General features: G+C 42.5%; 1 protein-coding gene across 7 annotated transcripts in view; it reads right to left on the bottom strand.

Moving 5' to 3' along the window:
* Positions 1-2531: 2531 nt before the first annotated feature.
* Positions 2532-15230, bottom strand: part of DIP2C (DIP2 acetate--CoA ligase C (putative)) — a 420633-nt gene continuing 407934 nt past the window's right edge. For all 7 annotated transcript variants that reach the window (XM_083188980.1, XM_083188979.1, XM_083188978.1 and 4 more), the window contains 3 exons: positions 10625-10799; positions 9378-9501; positions 2532-4676 (listed from right to left, as the gene is read on the bottom strand). In XM_083188980.1, coding sequence (XP_083045106.1) covers positions 4424-4676; positions 9378-9501; positions 10625-10799 — 552 coding nt within the window. In that variant the 3' untranslated portion in view covers positions 2532-4423. The remainder of the gene's footprint in view (positions 4677-9377; positions 9502-10624; positions 10800-15230) is intronic.

The following is a 15230-nucleotide window of genomic DNA, read 5'->3' as shown; positions in this document are numbered from 1 at the left end:
ATACACCATTCATCCTTCATAACGATTGATAACAAGAACATAATTTGTTCATAAATCTTCCCTTGCAAACATACATTCTGTTTTTAAAAAGAATCCAAGATGTAGGAACAATTGAATGTGTAGCCACCAATTCCATGAATTCTTTGTACATTTTAAAATAATTTCTAAAGACACCTTGATGCGGAGTTGTTGATAAATCACAAAAGTTATGCGCTGTATGTATCTGCTAATAGTGTATTTGAACTATTCCTTTAATAACAAATGATTAATAAAATCTATAGAGTAAGTGTACCTGGAAATTAGGGATTACTGGCATCTATGGGATTACATTAAGACTAAAGGCCCCCATACACTAGGGCGACTTGTCCTTAGGACAAGTCGCCCCCGACTTCCCCCAGAGCTTCCCCGGCTGCTCCCCGGGGGAGCTTGATTAGATTGGCACTTGATGTGCCATTTTTTACTCCCGGGGCAGGGGGGGGGGGGGGCTACAGAGCAGGGCTGCTGGTGGGAGCATGGGGGGCTGGGGACGCTGCGGGGGACACAGGTGGCATAGAGCCAGGCAGAGAGAGCCGGGAGCTGTCAGTGCTAGAAAAAAAAGCCTATACAATGAATGGGCAGCCTGTGATTGGCTGAGCGCTCTCTCAGCCAATTGCTGACTGGCTGAGAGAGCGCTCAGCCAATCACAGGCCGCCCATTCATTGTATGGGCTTTTTTTTTTATTCAGTACTGACAGCTCCCGGCTCCCCCTGCCCGGCTCTATGCCGCCTGTGTCCCCCGCAGCGTCCCCAGCCCCCCCTGCTCCCTCCACCGCCACGCCGCCCCACTAGGTCCCAAGTCGGGTGGTCGGACGTGCAGCAGGTCCGACCATCCGACGCAGATCCAATACGCACGGGACCGCGCATCGGATCTGAGGGGACATCAAAACTAGCCGATTTTGGTCCGATTTCGGCCAGATCCGACTGATCTGGCCGAAATCTGACCAAAATCGGCTAGTGTATGGGGGCCTTAAGGGAGGAGAAGTGATAGGCCAACTGTCCCTTTTTAAACCCAGCCTGTAACTTAACAGTCAGTAGCTGACTGACCGGTCCATTTGTGACACCTTGTGTAATAACTATTTAGACTAATTTTGCCCATTTGACGATTATTGAAGGATATGTACGCACTGTGTTATCTAACATCAGACACATTGTTTCTACTACATAAACCTTTTGGAGGCGGATTTTGAAGCAATCTATCTTTTACAGGTTAAGCTACATACCTACCTACTCTAGTAACACAGTCTGAGACTGGAGACAGAGACAGGAGGCACTACATACTTATATATATATATATATATATATAAAGTGTCGCTAACACTATTTGTGGTGCATTACCTAACAGGTGTTCTTTGCTATACCATATGTTTGTTTGTGTGTTTATGTGTATGTCTAGTGCTTGTTTTAAATTACTGTATATACTCGAGTATAAGTCGACCCGAATATAAGCCGAGGCACCTAATTTTACAACAAAAAACTGGGAGACGTATTGACTCAAGTGGGACCCTCACTCGAGTATAAGGGGGGGGGTGGGCGGGGGGGGCTTTTTCAGCATAAAAAATGTTCTGAAAAAGTAGGCTTATACTCGAGTATATATGGTAATTATAAAAAATTATATTTTAGTACACTCCACTTAAACAGGGGCACATCCCTATTACCAGTGATATTATTAATAGCACTCCATCTAAGCAAACTAGGGGTGTTTACGAGTTGGCCGTTTGTATTGTCCTACTCATCACCGCAATTTCATACATTATAGAGATTATGTTACATAATCTCCACTAAAGAGTGCCTCGACAAAAAAAAAAAGTCTTCCCTTAATACTTTATCACTTCTCCTCCCTTATCACTGCTTCATACATCTACCCCTAAATGTATGGAGCTTGGAGAAGTGGTATCTATCCCCATAAAGAAAGTTATGTGCATGGTGATAATGCTTCAGCCAATCAGCTCCTAGGTGTCAATTTACATATTGGAGCTGATTGGCTGGTGCATCACCTTGCACAGAACGTTCTTTATGGGCATAGGTACCACCTCTCCAAACTTCATACATTTACCCCTTATTCCAAAATAAATTGTTTAATCTCCACAAATGAGTCAGTTTAGACTTTTCAATGTTGCTTTTTAAATGGGTTTCCCTCCATGTAATTTATTATCTGTGCATGTCTGGTTTTTACTATTTACGGTCACCTATCTTTCTGGCCTTTATTTCTACTTACAAGACAGCGCTTTATGTTATCAGGTAGAGTTGTGTCATGTTGCTGTCCAGGGATAAAACACAGCTTATTCTGTGTTGTTTGCACTGTAAACAATTCTATCTGGAAAACCTATTTTTTTTGTGTATGTGTTCCAAGGCAACTACACAGCGCTGCGCAAGGATATAAAGACAGCAAAAGTCAATTAACGAATATAAAGAGCTTCCATGATACAATATGTTATCCGCAGTTTGAAATGCTACTGTATATAAAAATAAATAATTAAACATGATTGAACATGATTGAATGACATATGCCTTTTATTTTTAGGTGGCTTCAATTTAAAATCCATGTGGAGTGCAAACTAGGTTTGAATGTTGGTAACATTTTCTCAAAATCTCACTAAAAACTCATGTAAAATAAAAGGTATATTAATGTATTGTAACAATTTAGACAATATCGAATGCCCACGAAACGCATGAGTCAGCTCGTTGTTTAACAAAGATGCCCATCCAACTAGTAGTTCCTGCAAACGGCCTTCATTCCTCAACATTCTTTTTTTTATGTATTGTTAAATGTATCCTCTGTTCAGCACATTATACAATTGTATCTACGGTTGCTTCTCTAGGAGAAAGGACAAATGATAGTGCATTTCAGCCATACATTTTGTACACCATCGAAAGGATGGTATTTTAAATCCACTTGCTGGTATCTAGAATAATCTTTTATACGGGAACACAAGCAATCCACGATTGCAGGTTTCAAACAGAGATTGTGAAGAACACCCAGTTATATACAGTGGGAGACACCATGCAAGTGACATGTACTGCATCGTAAACATTAAAATATATCCCTTCCCACATAACCCATTAGTGAATTTATAATTTCATATATATATTTGATGTGATACTATCCACTCAAGATAATACAACGCTTTTTTTTTATATTAGCAGCCATTACAAGAGTTTTACTTTCTTGAATGCTGTTCTTGTTTATACTTCTAAAGAGATCAAAATAAATTAAACATTTTATACATAATTACATATGGAGAGTTAACTTATTTTATCTTTTTAGTTCCGTACAAAGATATTTGCCAAAGTCCGCCCTATGCATACTTTGTTGTTTAAATTTATTTTTTATTAACAATTGCTAGTTATAATATACTCTCAATCTGAGATGAACAGCAATTTTTAACTAGTGTGCTTACATAAGAGTAGCAATGCCGACCTTTTGGGGCTGAGATATTTGGCTTTGAGATGGCTAAATTACAATATAACCTCTACCAGCCTGTCTGAAGCCCCAGCGGAGGCATCAACATTAAATAAAGACCTTCTTTTGCCATTTAAAAGGTTTGCGAAATCTATTTCTGGCTGCAAAAGAACACCACAAATCCTAATGTGTCTGCATGTTTGTTTGCAACCAATAATTTATTGTTGCGGTATCGGAAGAGAAAGAAAAACAATATTTCCCTTCAGATATCAATGGGTTAAAACACTGGGCAGATTAGCAGCTTGCAAACTTTGGCTTTGATCCAGTACCCATAAAGTTAAAATGGTAAACTACAGCACTCTTTACGTGGTGTGTCATTATAAATGTCGGCATTTTGCTCGTTCGTACCCTTTTTCCTTTTCAAAAATAACAGGACTAAGAATAATAAAGGATCTAGATCGAATTGTTGCCCCGACACAATGTGAACCCTGTAGCAACATTGCCACTGTGAGAGGTTTTATAAAATCAACCTATTTCCATTATAATAAAAAAAAATCCTTCATAAAATACATAGCTACATAATGAAAAAAATAGGGTCAGTCTAGCAACATAAGACAATAACTGGTTTTAAAAATTGGCATTTAAAATAATAATAAAAAAAACTTGAGGGTCACACAGTTTTCTGTACATTGGAGACCGGGTAGTTTGCAGCCTGTCAACAAAGTACCTTATAAAAAAACAAAACAAAAATGAATGAGTCTCGGTGGTAAAATGTAGTGGTACAAACAAAAGCAAATTTCACATTCTGTCTGCCCAATTTTTGAGAAACTGGAAAGTTAAAATGACAAAAACTGCTCAATTCTCAACAAATATTTTCCCCTTATTTGCACGTTGTTTTTTTTGTTTGTTTTTTTTCCTTTTAGTGAACACAAAAAAAAATTTATACATCTATTATTAAGTCCATGGAAGCCTTAAAAGTACAAGACTACATGTTGTAGGCCACATATATAGGGTCCAGCTGATCTGCCAAAAACCCATCTCGTAGGTGCATACGCTGTTTCTCTCCACGGGAGTTGATAGGAATGACACCAATGTCCACCACTACGACCACACCTACGATAAGATAATGTTCCTCCAAGATCACATTGGTGACCAGTGGTACTAGATCCAGGGCTTCTTGTTCTGAGCCATCAAGTTCAACAACAACGACCAACAAATTTGTCCAGGTAAACACGGCACTGTTGTAAGAAAAGAGGATAAATGTTGGATTCAAAACCATACTAAATGCTAAAGAATTTGTTTTCAATGGAGCATGAAGATGAGTTTTACGAGTGGGATGTAATCATGAGTGCTCCTCCCATGATGCTGTGCGACAGAGCTCAGATCATGTGCTGCATGTTTATATTACATGATGGACCCATGGTGAAACTGGGCATGGATCATTAGGTCACCAGCAAGTAGGTCGACATGCAGTAAGGTCGACATGACTTAAGGTCAACATTGGTTAAGTCAACATGGTTGACAGGGTCATTAGGTCAACATTGAAAAAGTCGACATGGCTTTGTTTTTTTTTACTTTTATTTTACCAGAATGTCGACACAGTCAACATAAACACTAAAGCGTGTTACGCTTGGCACACCAACGTTGGCCCTCCAGATGTTGTGAAACTGCACATCCCAGCATGCTTTGCAATAGTTTTAGCATTCTCTAATAGCAAAACTGTGGCAAGGCATGCTGGGATGTGTAGTTTCACAACATCTGGATGGTCAACGTTGGACATGCCTGCACTAGTGGATAGTAGAGCATGAAATACCACCTGTCGGCACATGTCTCAATAAACCAGAAAAAGACCCCATGTCGACCTAATGACCCCATCGACCTTCCCCATGTCAACAAAATGACCCCGTCGACCTAACCCATGTCAACTTTAAGTCATGTCAACCTTCCTGCATGACGATTTTAAGTCATGTTGACCTTCCTGCATGTCGACCTAATGCTTGTCGACCTAATGCTTGTCGACCTAATTGCTGGTGACCCATTGACCATATCCTGTGAAACTAATGGATTATAGACATGTGTTGTACAGTATACCTTAAAATATGTAAGGTTTAGACATATATTTAGTCTAATATGATAGGATTGCAGGTACTTATGTAGTACCAGGGCTACCACTAAGCAATTTGCTTAGTGGGCTATTCTGCGTAAGGAAATCGCATCACATGTCCTGTTTTAGCGCCGACGTGGATATTGGGGGTAAGAAAAGGTCAGGAGGACACGTTCCGCCGCCCCTCGCGGGTCTCGCTGTGCTCGCCACGCTTCGGGGTGGCGTGGATAGTGGGGGTGTTTTAGGAACACATTCACACCAGCCATACCGTACATCTGACACAGTAATGAGGACATGTGTTAACGATAAACTGTAAATTTACTTAATAATTATTAATCAATAAAACACAATAATTAATGACATTTATAAACAGTAATCAAGATAAGTTACAACAATAATCAAAATTCATCAATAAAAAACATAAAAATTCAGTCACTGTGAAGGCAGTGAATTTGCCTTGGGCAGGAGTGTGAGAGCATGCAGTATTCGGGCAAATAGATTCGAAGCACCCAGACTCTTCCTCAATATAAACTCTTGGAGGTATGACTCCAAATGTTACCAGGACGGTCCTTGATGGCGTTTGTGCCTCCATTTGCATGCCCCCACAGCCACTCTATATTTTGAGTGTGAACCCCTGAATACGGGCCAACAAAGTTATAGCGATGGTTCACTTTTGCATGCTGATAACCTGCCTGCTGTAGCTGTTCTGTATTATATTCTCTCCAGCAATCAGAGTATATTATAGATCCCGGAGCTACATGTACGTTGATTGCGGTCATCAGCATACTGACATCTCTGCTTTGAACTGCAGTCAGAAAACATGCACCTGTCTCCCTGCAGATCCCTCCGAAAACCCATTGCTGAGGCAGCATCCTCCCGACATTATTCTTCCTCTTCACAAAAAGGCTTTCATCTACCTCCACCACCATGCCAGGACCGCCAATTTGCCTCTGGGGCTGGGAAAGTAAATCCATCGCACATGCCTCCCTCATCAAGCTGTTGTACTGCATGGTGGTTTTGATGGACATGTGCAGTTCCCGTTCACAGTACAGCACGCTGGTCATCTCCTCCGCCCACGAGTATATAAACCTCACCATGTTCACCTTGCCTAATACAGAGGAGGAGGCTGTGATTTTTTTTTCCAGCGACACCAGTTGCTGCCAGTCACACAAAATTGTGTGAATGGCCATCCGATGCGGCTATCCCTAAAGGATAGCATGTGGCACTGCCACATTAAGACCTGCCGCAAAAAGGTCAGTCTGAGAGCGGCACACTGGTTCCCGGGGTGCCGGTTACCTTTCCTCACTCTTGTGAGGTGTTCACCTCCCATGACTGTCACCTCTGTCGTGTTCTGAGCACTCACTGAAGCAGCCATCACTATCAGTAATTCACCTCAGAATGAAGCTGACAGAGACCGGGAACACTTATGCAAGTTCTGACTGACTACGCTATTTCTGTAGCTTAAGCTTATTCTTAAAGCATAGCTACGGTAACTAACAAACGTCCATCCATATAAACTACTGAGATCGCATTGCATTGCATTGCAAGGAACTAAAATGGGACGTGCGATGCGATTTTCTTGTGCAAGCGTACGTAGGCTAATTGGGCGCCCTGGTACTACATAAGTACTGGATTGCCCATTTACAATCATTTATTACACTGTTTTGAGTATGGATTGCAGGGTGCTGGACTGGTTCCCGACAGTCATTTACCAGATGTCGGGATCCCGACTGTCAAAACGCAGACAGCCGGGTGCCCGACAGCCACCCGCTATTTTCCCTCGTGGGGGTCCACGACCACCATAGAGGGAGAGTAGAATAGGTGGCTCGCCACCTATGCCCGCAGCGTGGCGAGAGCAGCGAGCCTGCAAGGGGCTTTTTTGCGCTCGCCATGCTGTCTGAGTACAGGCAGTCGGGATCCCGAAGTCGGGCTAATGACTGTCGGGATCCCGACTGTCGGAGTCCCATACCACACCCGACTTGCATGTAAATACTATATTTAATACTGTTAATTGTTGCAGTAGGTGTGCAATTAATTAAAGACTAGCTATTTATACTAGCTAAGTTGGAATCATGAGACACTTGCTTCTGTGGAAGCTGAGGGCAACACATTAGCTAAACACATCAATTTAGTACTTGGTGACTAACGCCATTACTGCAACCTTCATTCATATTTCAGACTAGTCCCAGCACCTCTTCATTATAAGCCAGTTAAAAAGGACAACCATCTATCACTAATACAGCAAGGACTTCTTGCTAGAGGACTTATTGGACACTTGTTACCACCAACTGGTATTTTACATTCAAAAACCCTGACTGGTTATGGAAATTAGATTAAAAGTCAACACAGATATTCCAAAGTCCACACATGAGGCTGTAATTTCAGTTGAATAAGTGCTACTGGGGGCACTATATTGGGTTGTGATGTAGGCGGTCTAGCTGAATATACCCAGTGCTCATGTTTATTATCCATTATGTATGATATTTATTATATATTGTTACTTTGATAACTAAATATATGTGAACAATCTTATCCACAAGCCATACGCATTATTTAATGATTTTTCACATATTTATATTGAATACATTCTATTGCTGTTTTTATATTGTTGTCCAAACAATTACTGCATCTAGTTAAAGAAGACCTATTACCATTGTGCAAAATAATTGCATTTCTCTGACTTGTACCTATAAAACAATTGCCCCCATTGTATGCTACCGCAACTACAGTATGTGGGCAGAACTCGGACGCCCCAACATCAACACTTGCTGGAACATAGAATTAGAAATGGAATTTTTCAGCAATAAGAACCACATGGCTCATCTAGTCTGCCCATTTCTCAAATTTGAGACCAGTGGAGAAATGGAGGGCTAGTGGGCATATGTTTTTTTTTTAACAAATAATTATTTTCAGAAAAAATTGGGCTAGCTTATTTGCATTTATTATTTTAAGGGAATTACATAAGGAAACAAAAAAATGTACGAAATTGCAAACAAAATACTGTACCTATATATTTATCAGTGAAAACCCGATGATAAGAATATCAAGTACATGGAGATACCAAAGCATTAAGTTGTTTATACAATATTAATTGTAGATTAGTTTTCTTGTTACTTTTTTCATATAAACAAGGTTAATGCCCATAGGGCCAGGAGTCCATGTTTATTGTTGTTGTTACCACTACTGGACCTCCTGGCTAGCACAGACCATTAAAGTCTGCCTAACAGGTGAATAGAGCAACAAACGTATGCGTTTACTATTAGAAGCATTAACCACTTTGGTGGTATGCCCAGAAATTTCTCGGGCATGCCACTGATTGATAGGTGTGCGCCAGTGGTGTCTCCAGCTGTGCACCACTGGCGCACCACCCAGGTTGTCACCTCCGGCCAGGGCCAACTCCCCCCACCCCGGCAATCATACGCCAGCAATCAATGCTGCTGCCATTCGCAGCAGTGAGCAGACGGGGTGGCTCGGGAGTTCGGGCGCCCGCGTCCCCCTGAGCCACCCTGAACATCCCCGAGCCTGCCACCTGGTAACTGCAGTGATTGGCGGCGGGGACAGTGGCAGGGGAACCCCGGCGATCCGGGGTGGGGAGTCGGCACTGGATGGTGGTGAGAACAGGTAGGGAGGGGTAGGCGACAGGGAAGGGGCTAAGTTCTGTGGTGGGTTTTTCTGGGGTAGGACAAACCTGCCCTGATAGGTTTGTCCTGCCCAGAAAAATCCACCACTCAAGGGGTTAAAAGACCCTAAATGCTTCTCTAAACGATTGTGCATGAATATCTTTGTTTTGCAGTGTTACAGACACTCAATAAAATACAAAGCAGAAGCCACTCACCATTCTGTTACACTTTTATGGGCTCTGATTACGGATGTTTCAATATCAATGGGGTGGTACCTCATCCCTCGAAGTTCCATCGCTTCATCCAGAGCCCCAACCACATAAAGAGCATCATGTCGTTCTAGGAGTAATAATACATAACGTCTGTCAGGCAATCGCAAAGAATTTCAAGATTAAAAACAGATCTCTTCACAGTTAAGCCAGTGATGGCTAACATTAACACTCCAGCTGTTGTTGAACTACACATCCCTGCATGCCCTGCATCAGTTTTAGCATGTACAAATAGTAAAACTGTAGCAGGGCATGTTAAGATGTGTAGCTGGAGTGTCAAGGTTAGCCATCACTGACCTAACAAGATTTGTTTTTTTTTATTGTAGCAATACAAATAATGCTGGTCAAAGAAGATAGGTAAATTGAAATGCGCTGTCTTATTCTACCACAGGATAAACCAAAATAATAAAGGTCCTTCGGATAGGAGTAATGCTTCACCCAGGTCTGTTCTCATAAAGATATATGTAGGGAGACACAGAAGAGGAAACAGCTGTGAGAATACTTCTTAAATATGCATTATTTCAGATGCAGTGTCCCAAACAGTGAGACTGACCTTTCGCAAAGGTCCTATAAGCACATAAAGGTATCTTTATCCCTCCTTAATGCACTCCCCAGATGGTAAAGATCTCACCTGTATTGGGTGCCCTATATGCACCAAAAGTTTTTTTTCAGGGTATTTCTGGTCCGCCCTCAGATGAAAAGAAGTCCAGATGATTCTCAAAGAATATATTCAGAAAAAAATGTATTCCATATCTGAATATATTCTTTGAGATCTTTACTCACTAAGTAAATGTTTTACATACATTTATCACCATCAGTCGCTAAATAGAGGGCCCTTACAAACTTTTGCTATGGGGCCTATGAATATCTAGTTACGCCCCAGCAGGGAGCCCCAAAAACAAGCACTTGATGCTGTAAAAATATTACATCATTTTTGGTTGTAAGGAAATTTTTTTTCTTCCGTAAAGATGAGTGGATTTTTCAAAAATAAATTTGCCTACTGTCCCGTCCCTGCTTCCCCCACCAGTGCCCAATAACACTATCGACCCCTTACCCAATCCAATATGTTGTTGCAGCTAAGGGAAGGTAAACTATGTATATTTTAGTTAAGTACTGGACAAGAGGAAGCTATTTTCTAGAGATAGGAAAATCTCTTCACGGTATATTATTTTTGAACTTTATTAAGGTTTTACCTCCATTTGCATCGGTTAGCTCCGTTCTTCTTAAGAACCCCAGATAACCCGTCCTTGCCCAGATAGTTTGCGTATCTCCAAAGCTGAGCCTGGAACTGAAGTGATCGGACTGTAAGGACTCATCTCCATAAATTGTGAAGTACCCGCTGGCATTATGAGCACTGTGAACCCAAATCTGCAAAATCAAACAAGAATGTGTTTATTCCAAAACCACAAAAAATCAGTTGCTTGAGGTTCGAAATTTAATAGATTAAGGGGGGTATTCAATCTGCTGCCGCTATTTCCAACATGGGAAATAGCGGCAGCTCCCTATTCAATGCTGTCATTAACGACAGCATTAATGAGGGATCACGGCAGAAGGGGCCCGACTTCAGAAGCTGTCGGGTCCGTTCTGCCGATACCGGCCGTGGATTGTCGTTATCTGGGCCGCAGATCGACAATCCACGACCGTTTTCACGGCCACGCCCCCTTTGCACCGAGCGGCAGGCGGGACATTGAATCCCGCCTGTCGTTCTCCGGTCAATCTGACCGCAAACGGACCTGGATCACGGCTGTCGGTGGGGTTCGACAGCCGTGATCCCACATTGAATACCCCCCTTAAACATAATTGCAGTAGTGTTGCCAAGTCATGTATCTTACAAGAATGAAAAAGACAAAAATTGTATGCAGGTAAACATTTTATTAATTACCCCAAATGTCAGCATGTGCACTTTATATGTGCTAGATCCTTTATCATTTATTCAGATTACAGCTATCATACTGTCTTCAGTGGGAACCATTGCCGGGTATTGATGTAAAATTGTACAGCACTATTTATGCTGCATGTTCTGCTTCTGCTAAAGTTTTATTATTCATCAACATCATTTACTATATGTTCTAGATCAATTACCAGGATTTTAGTAAGCGTAAAACAATAAAAGAATGACCTTTTTGTTACAAAAGCTAGTCACTTAATAAACAAAATACTTACTACACAAGTTAATATATCATTTCATATTGGCATTTTCAAAATCAAAATGACACATGAATGTACTAAGCAAGAAAGACAGTGGCTTAATCCAAAGGAATAGCTAAAGCTCATTGATTAATATTCTGTCATGGATCAACAGGGGAATGTAATCTCTTCTAAACACCAATGAGTTTTAAGTCTTCGGCTACAAACAGACTTTGATTTCTGACCTAGCGGATATCTAAAATATAAGTCGCAAGAATTAGAATAATTTAAAAGATTAAGTATGAAAGAAAATGAATCTATAATAACTGTGCTAAATCCTCAAGTGTATCACTTAAGGGTCATCTAAAACATAAAGGACAAGTGTCCCATGCATTGTAACAAGTGGAGTGAATGGGTCAATATCGTGCTATTAATGAGACATGAGGAACAAAACTCAAATCAGGAAAAATAACATTAGGTGGAGATGAGAGAGGCTGGCAATCTATAATGTGGCTCATCAATGCTTGTTTGGTTTAGATTGAGATGTTCGATTTTTACTTTTTAATGTTCCATCTGATATATTGTCAGACTGTGTATTCCAAAATATTATTAAGTATTTTGAAGTTTTTTTTTTAACAAATATATTTACTATTAGAAATACGATGATGATGAGTATACTAATAAGCATCACTAAAAATAAATGACATAACCATTTTTATTGCTTCCGTTAAGTAAACCCGAAATACTTGAGACCTCTCACAGCCAGTGCTTGCTGCCCCCCCCCCCCCCCCCCCCCCACAGACCACCTAGATAATGTAGGAAGATGGGAATCTGGGCCTTATTCTGGTTTGCTTGCGATGCAGCGGTAGTTCGATGCTTTGTGAGCCATGTAATGCCACCCACACAAACGCCCGCCCCGCTACCGAATTTCCCTGCAGCACTGCGAATGGATGTTTTTCATAAACATCCATTCGCAGGCTTGCGTGAGGGCAGGAAATCATTCGGAATCATAAGGTAACTTTCACTTTCAAGCTACTCATCATTTATGAGATGTTCTAAACACAATAACATGTGCTAATGTGTACTAAAATGCGATCTAGCTGCTCTACCCATGTAGTAGTAGTACGTTTATTTATAAGGCGCCGCAAAGTGTCCGCAGCGCCGTACATAGCAAACAAAAAACAAATGACAAGGTAACGTACAGGGTGTATTGAAAAATACAGTATAAATAGGGGTATAGCTGGTAGAAATAAAATCAGCATCAGTTCAGAAGTAGGTGTCAAAATTGTCGAGGAGACTGAAGAAGAAGTAGTAGAGGAAGGGAAGAACAGGACAGGAGGACAGGTGAGGTAAAGAGGTAGGGTGAGTACGTGAGGCAGGAGGACCCTACTCATAAGAGTTAACATACTAAAAATAGGTGGGTGGACGAACGAAAAACCACAGGATAAGTAGGAAAGGAGGCAAGATAGGAGGATCAAAAGAGGTTAGGAGGAGGGATAGGCTAGTCGAAAAAAGTGGGTTTTGAGGGAGCGCTTGAAGGAGGTAAGGGAATCAGAAAGCCTGATGGGTGGCGGGAGGTTGTTCCAGTGCAGGGGGGCCACGCGAGAGCAGTCTTGGACACGGGAGTGGGAGGAGGTGATTAGGTGAGAGGTCAGTCGGCGGTCAGCAATGGAGCAAAGAGGACGGGAGGGAGTGTGGATAGAGATCAGTGAAGAGAGGTAAGGAACGGTGGAGGAGGAGAGAGCCTTGTAGGTGGTGGTGAGGAGTTTAAAGAGAACTCGGAAAGGAATGGGGAGCCAGTGAAGAGATAGACAGAGGGGGAGGCGGAGGTAGAGCGGCGGGAGAGGAAGATGAGCCTAGCGGCAGCGTTAAGAATGGTTTGGAGAGGTGTGAGGCGGGTGAGAGGTAGCCCAGAGAGAAGGATGTTGCAGTAGTCAAGGCGGGAGATGACAAGAGAGTGAATGAGAATTTTGGTCGCGTCAGTGGAGAGGAATGGTCTGATGCGTGAGATGTTGCGTAGGTGAAAGCGGCAAGACTGTGAGAGAGCACGAATGTGGGGGGTGAAAGAGAGGGAGGAGTCAATGATGACACCAAGGCAGGGCGTTTGGTCGGTGGAGGTGATATCGGTTTCACCAATGCTGATGGAGATAGTGGGAGAAGAGGGGATGTTCGGGGGATGGAAGATTAGAAGTTCAGTTTTAGCCATGTTTAGTTTCAGGAAGCGTTGGGTCATCCAGGCTGAGATGGCCGTGAGGCATTCGGAGACCTTGGACAGGAGTGATGGGGATAGGTCGGGGGAGGAGAGATAGATTAGGGTATCATCAGCATAAAGGTGGTAATGAAAACCATAGGAGCTGATGAGGGTGCCCAGAGAGGTGGTGCAAAGGGAGAAGAGGAGAGGGCCAAGGACTGACCCTTGGGGAACACCGACTGGCTGCGGGGTAGTAGGAGAGGAGGAGCTCGGAGTGGAGACGGAGAAGGAGCGATCGGAGAGGTATGAGGTGAACCAGGAGAAGACCGTGCCAGTGATGCCAAAGGAGCGGAGGGTGTGGAGCAGGAGAGGGTGGTCAACAGTGTCAAAGGCAGCCGACAGATCAAGCTGGATGAGGATAGAGAAGAGGCCTTTGGATTTAGCCGATAGTAAATCGTTAGTGACTTTGGTCAGGGCAGTTTCAGTGGAATGTAAAGGGCGGAACCCGGATTGGAGGGGGTCTAGAATGGAGCTAGCAGTAAGGTGGCTTAGGAGACGATTATAGGTCAGACGTTCTAGAAGCTTGGAGGCAAAAGGGAGGAGGAAGATGGGCCTGTAGTTGGATGGAGAGTTGGGGTCCAGATTTGTTTTTTTGAGAATTGGGGAGACAAGAGCGTGTTTGAAGGAGGAAGGGAAGATCCCAGAGGATAGGGAAAGATTAAAGAGGTGAGCCAGGTGAGAGCAGACTGACGGACTGAGACGACGGATAATATTGGAGGGGATAGGATCGAGCGGGCAGGTGGAGGGAGAAGCGGATTGAAGGATAGAGTGGACTTCAGCAGCAGTGGTGGGGTAAAATGAGGACAGGGGTTGGAAGGAGGGGAGTGGAGATGAGAGGAGGGAGAGGGTGAGGTCATGGCAGCAGTGATGGCAGTCCTGAGAGAGGAGATTTTGGTTGAAAAGTAGGTTGCAAAATCAGTGGCTACGATGGAGGACGGAAGAGCTGGAGGAGGGGGGGGGAGAGCAAGGAGTTGAAGGTGGCGACTCATGTACAGAATAAGTGGTTCTCATCCAAAGTAATTGCTCTTCCTTTTGTATTTTCTTCCTACCTCTGTTGGAAGTGGTATCGTGATTGTGTATTTATGAGAACTTTTTCAAAATTTTTAAAAAAGATACATTAACACCAACTCAAACCTGTAAAACATTTACAGAAAGCAGACTTTTGATACATTTCTAAGTAACTTTCACTACTATGTTATAACTTCTCTGCAACTTAATAAAGTACTTTACAATGATACCGCTTACCCTCTAGCTAGAACCCCACACCTGTAGCAGGAATAAAGAAGCCCTCTCTGTTGCGCCGCCTATCAGCCTACAAAGAGGGGGCAAATTAAATAATTTCCTAGATTGTAATGCAGTTTAAGTATCAAATAAGGAACACCCCTTATTTTGTTACAAAAGCATCATTTTGTTACCTAGGT

Source organism: Crinia signifera, chromosome 5 (genome assembly GCF_055691185.1).
Source record: "Crinia signifera chromosome 5, ASM5569118v1, whole genome shotgun sequence".
Lineage (NCBI taxonomy): Eukaryota > Metazoa > Chordata > Amphibia > Anura > Myobatrachidae > Crinia > Crinia signifera.
The sequence above is the reverse complement of the archived record's forward strand: the minus strand, read 5'-3'. Positions and strand labels throughout refer to the sequence as shown.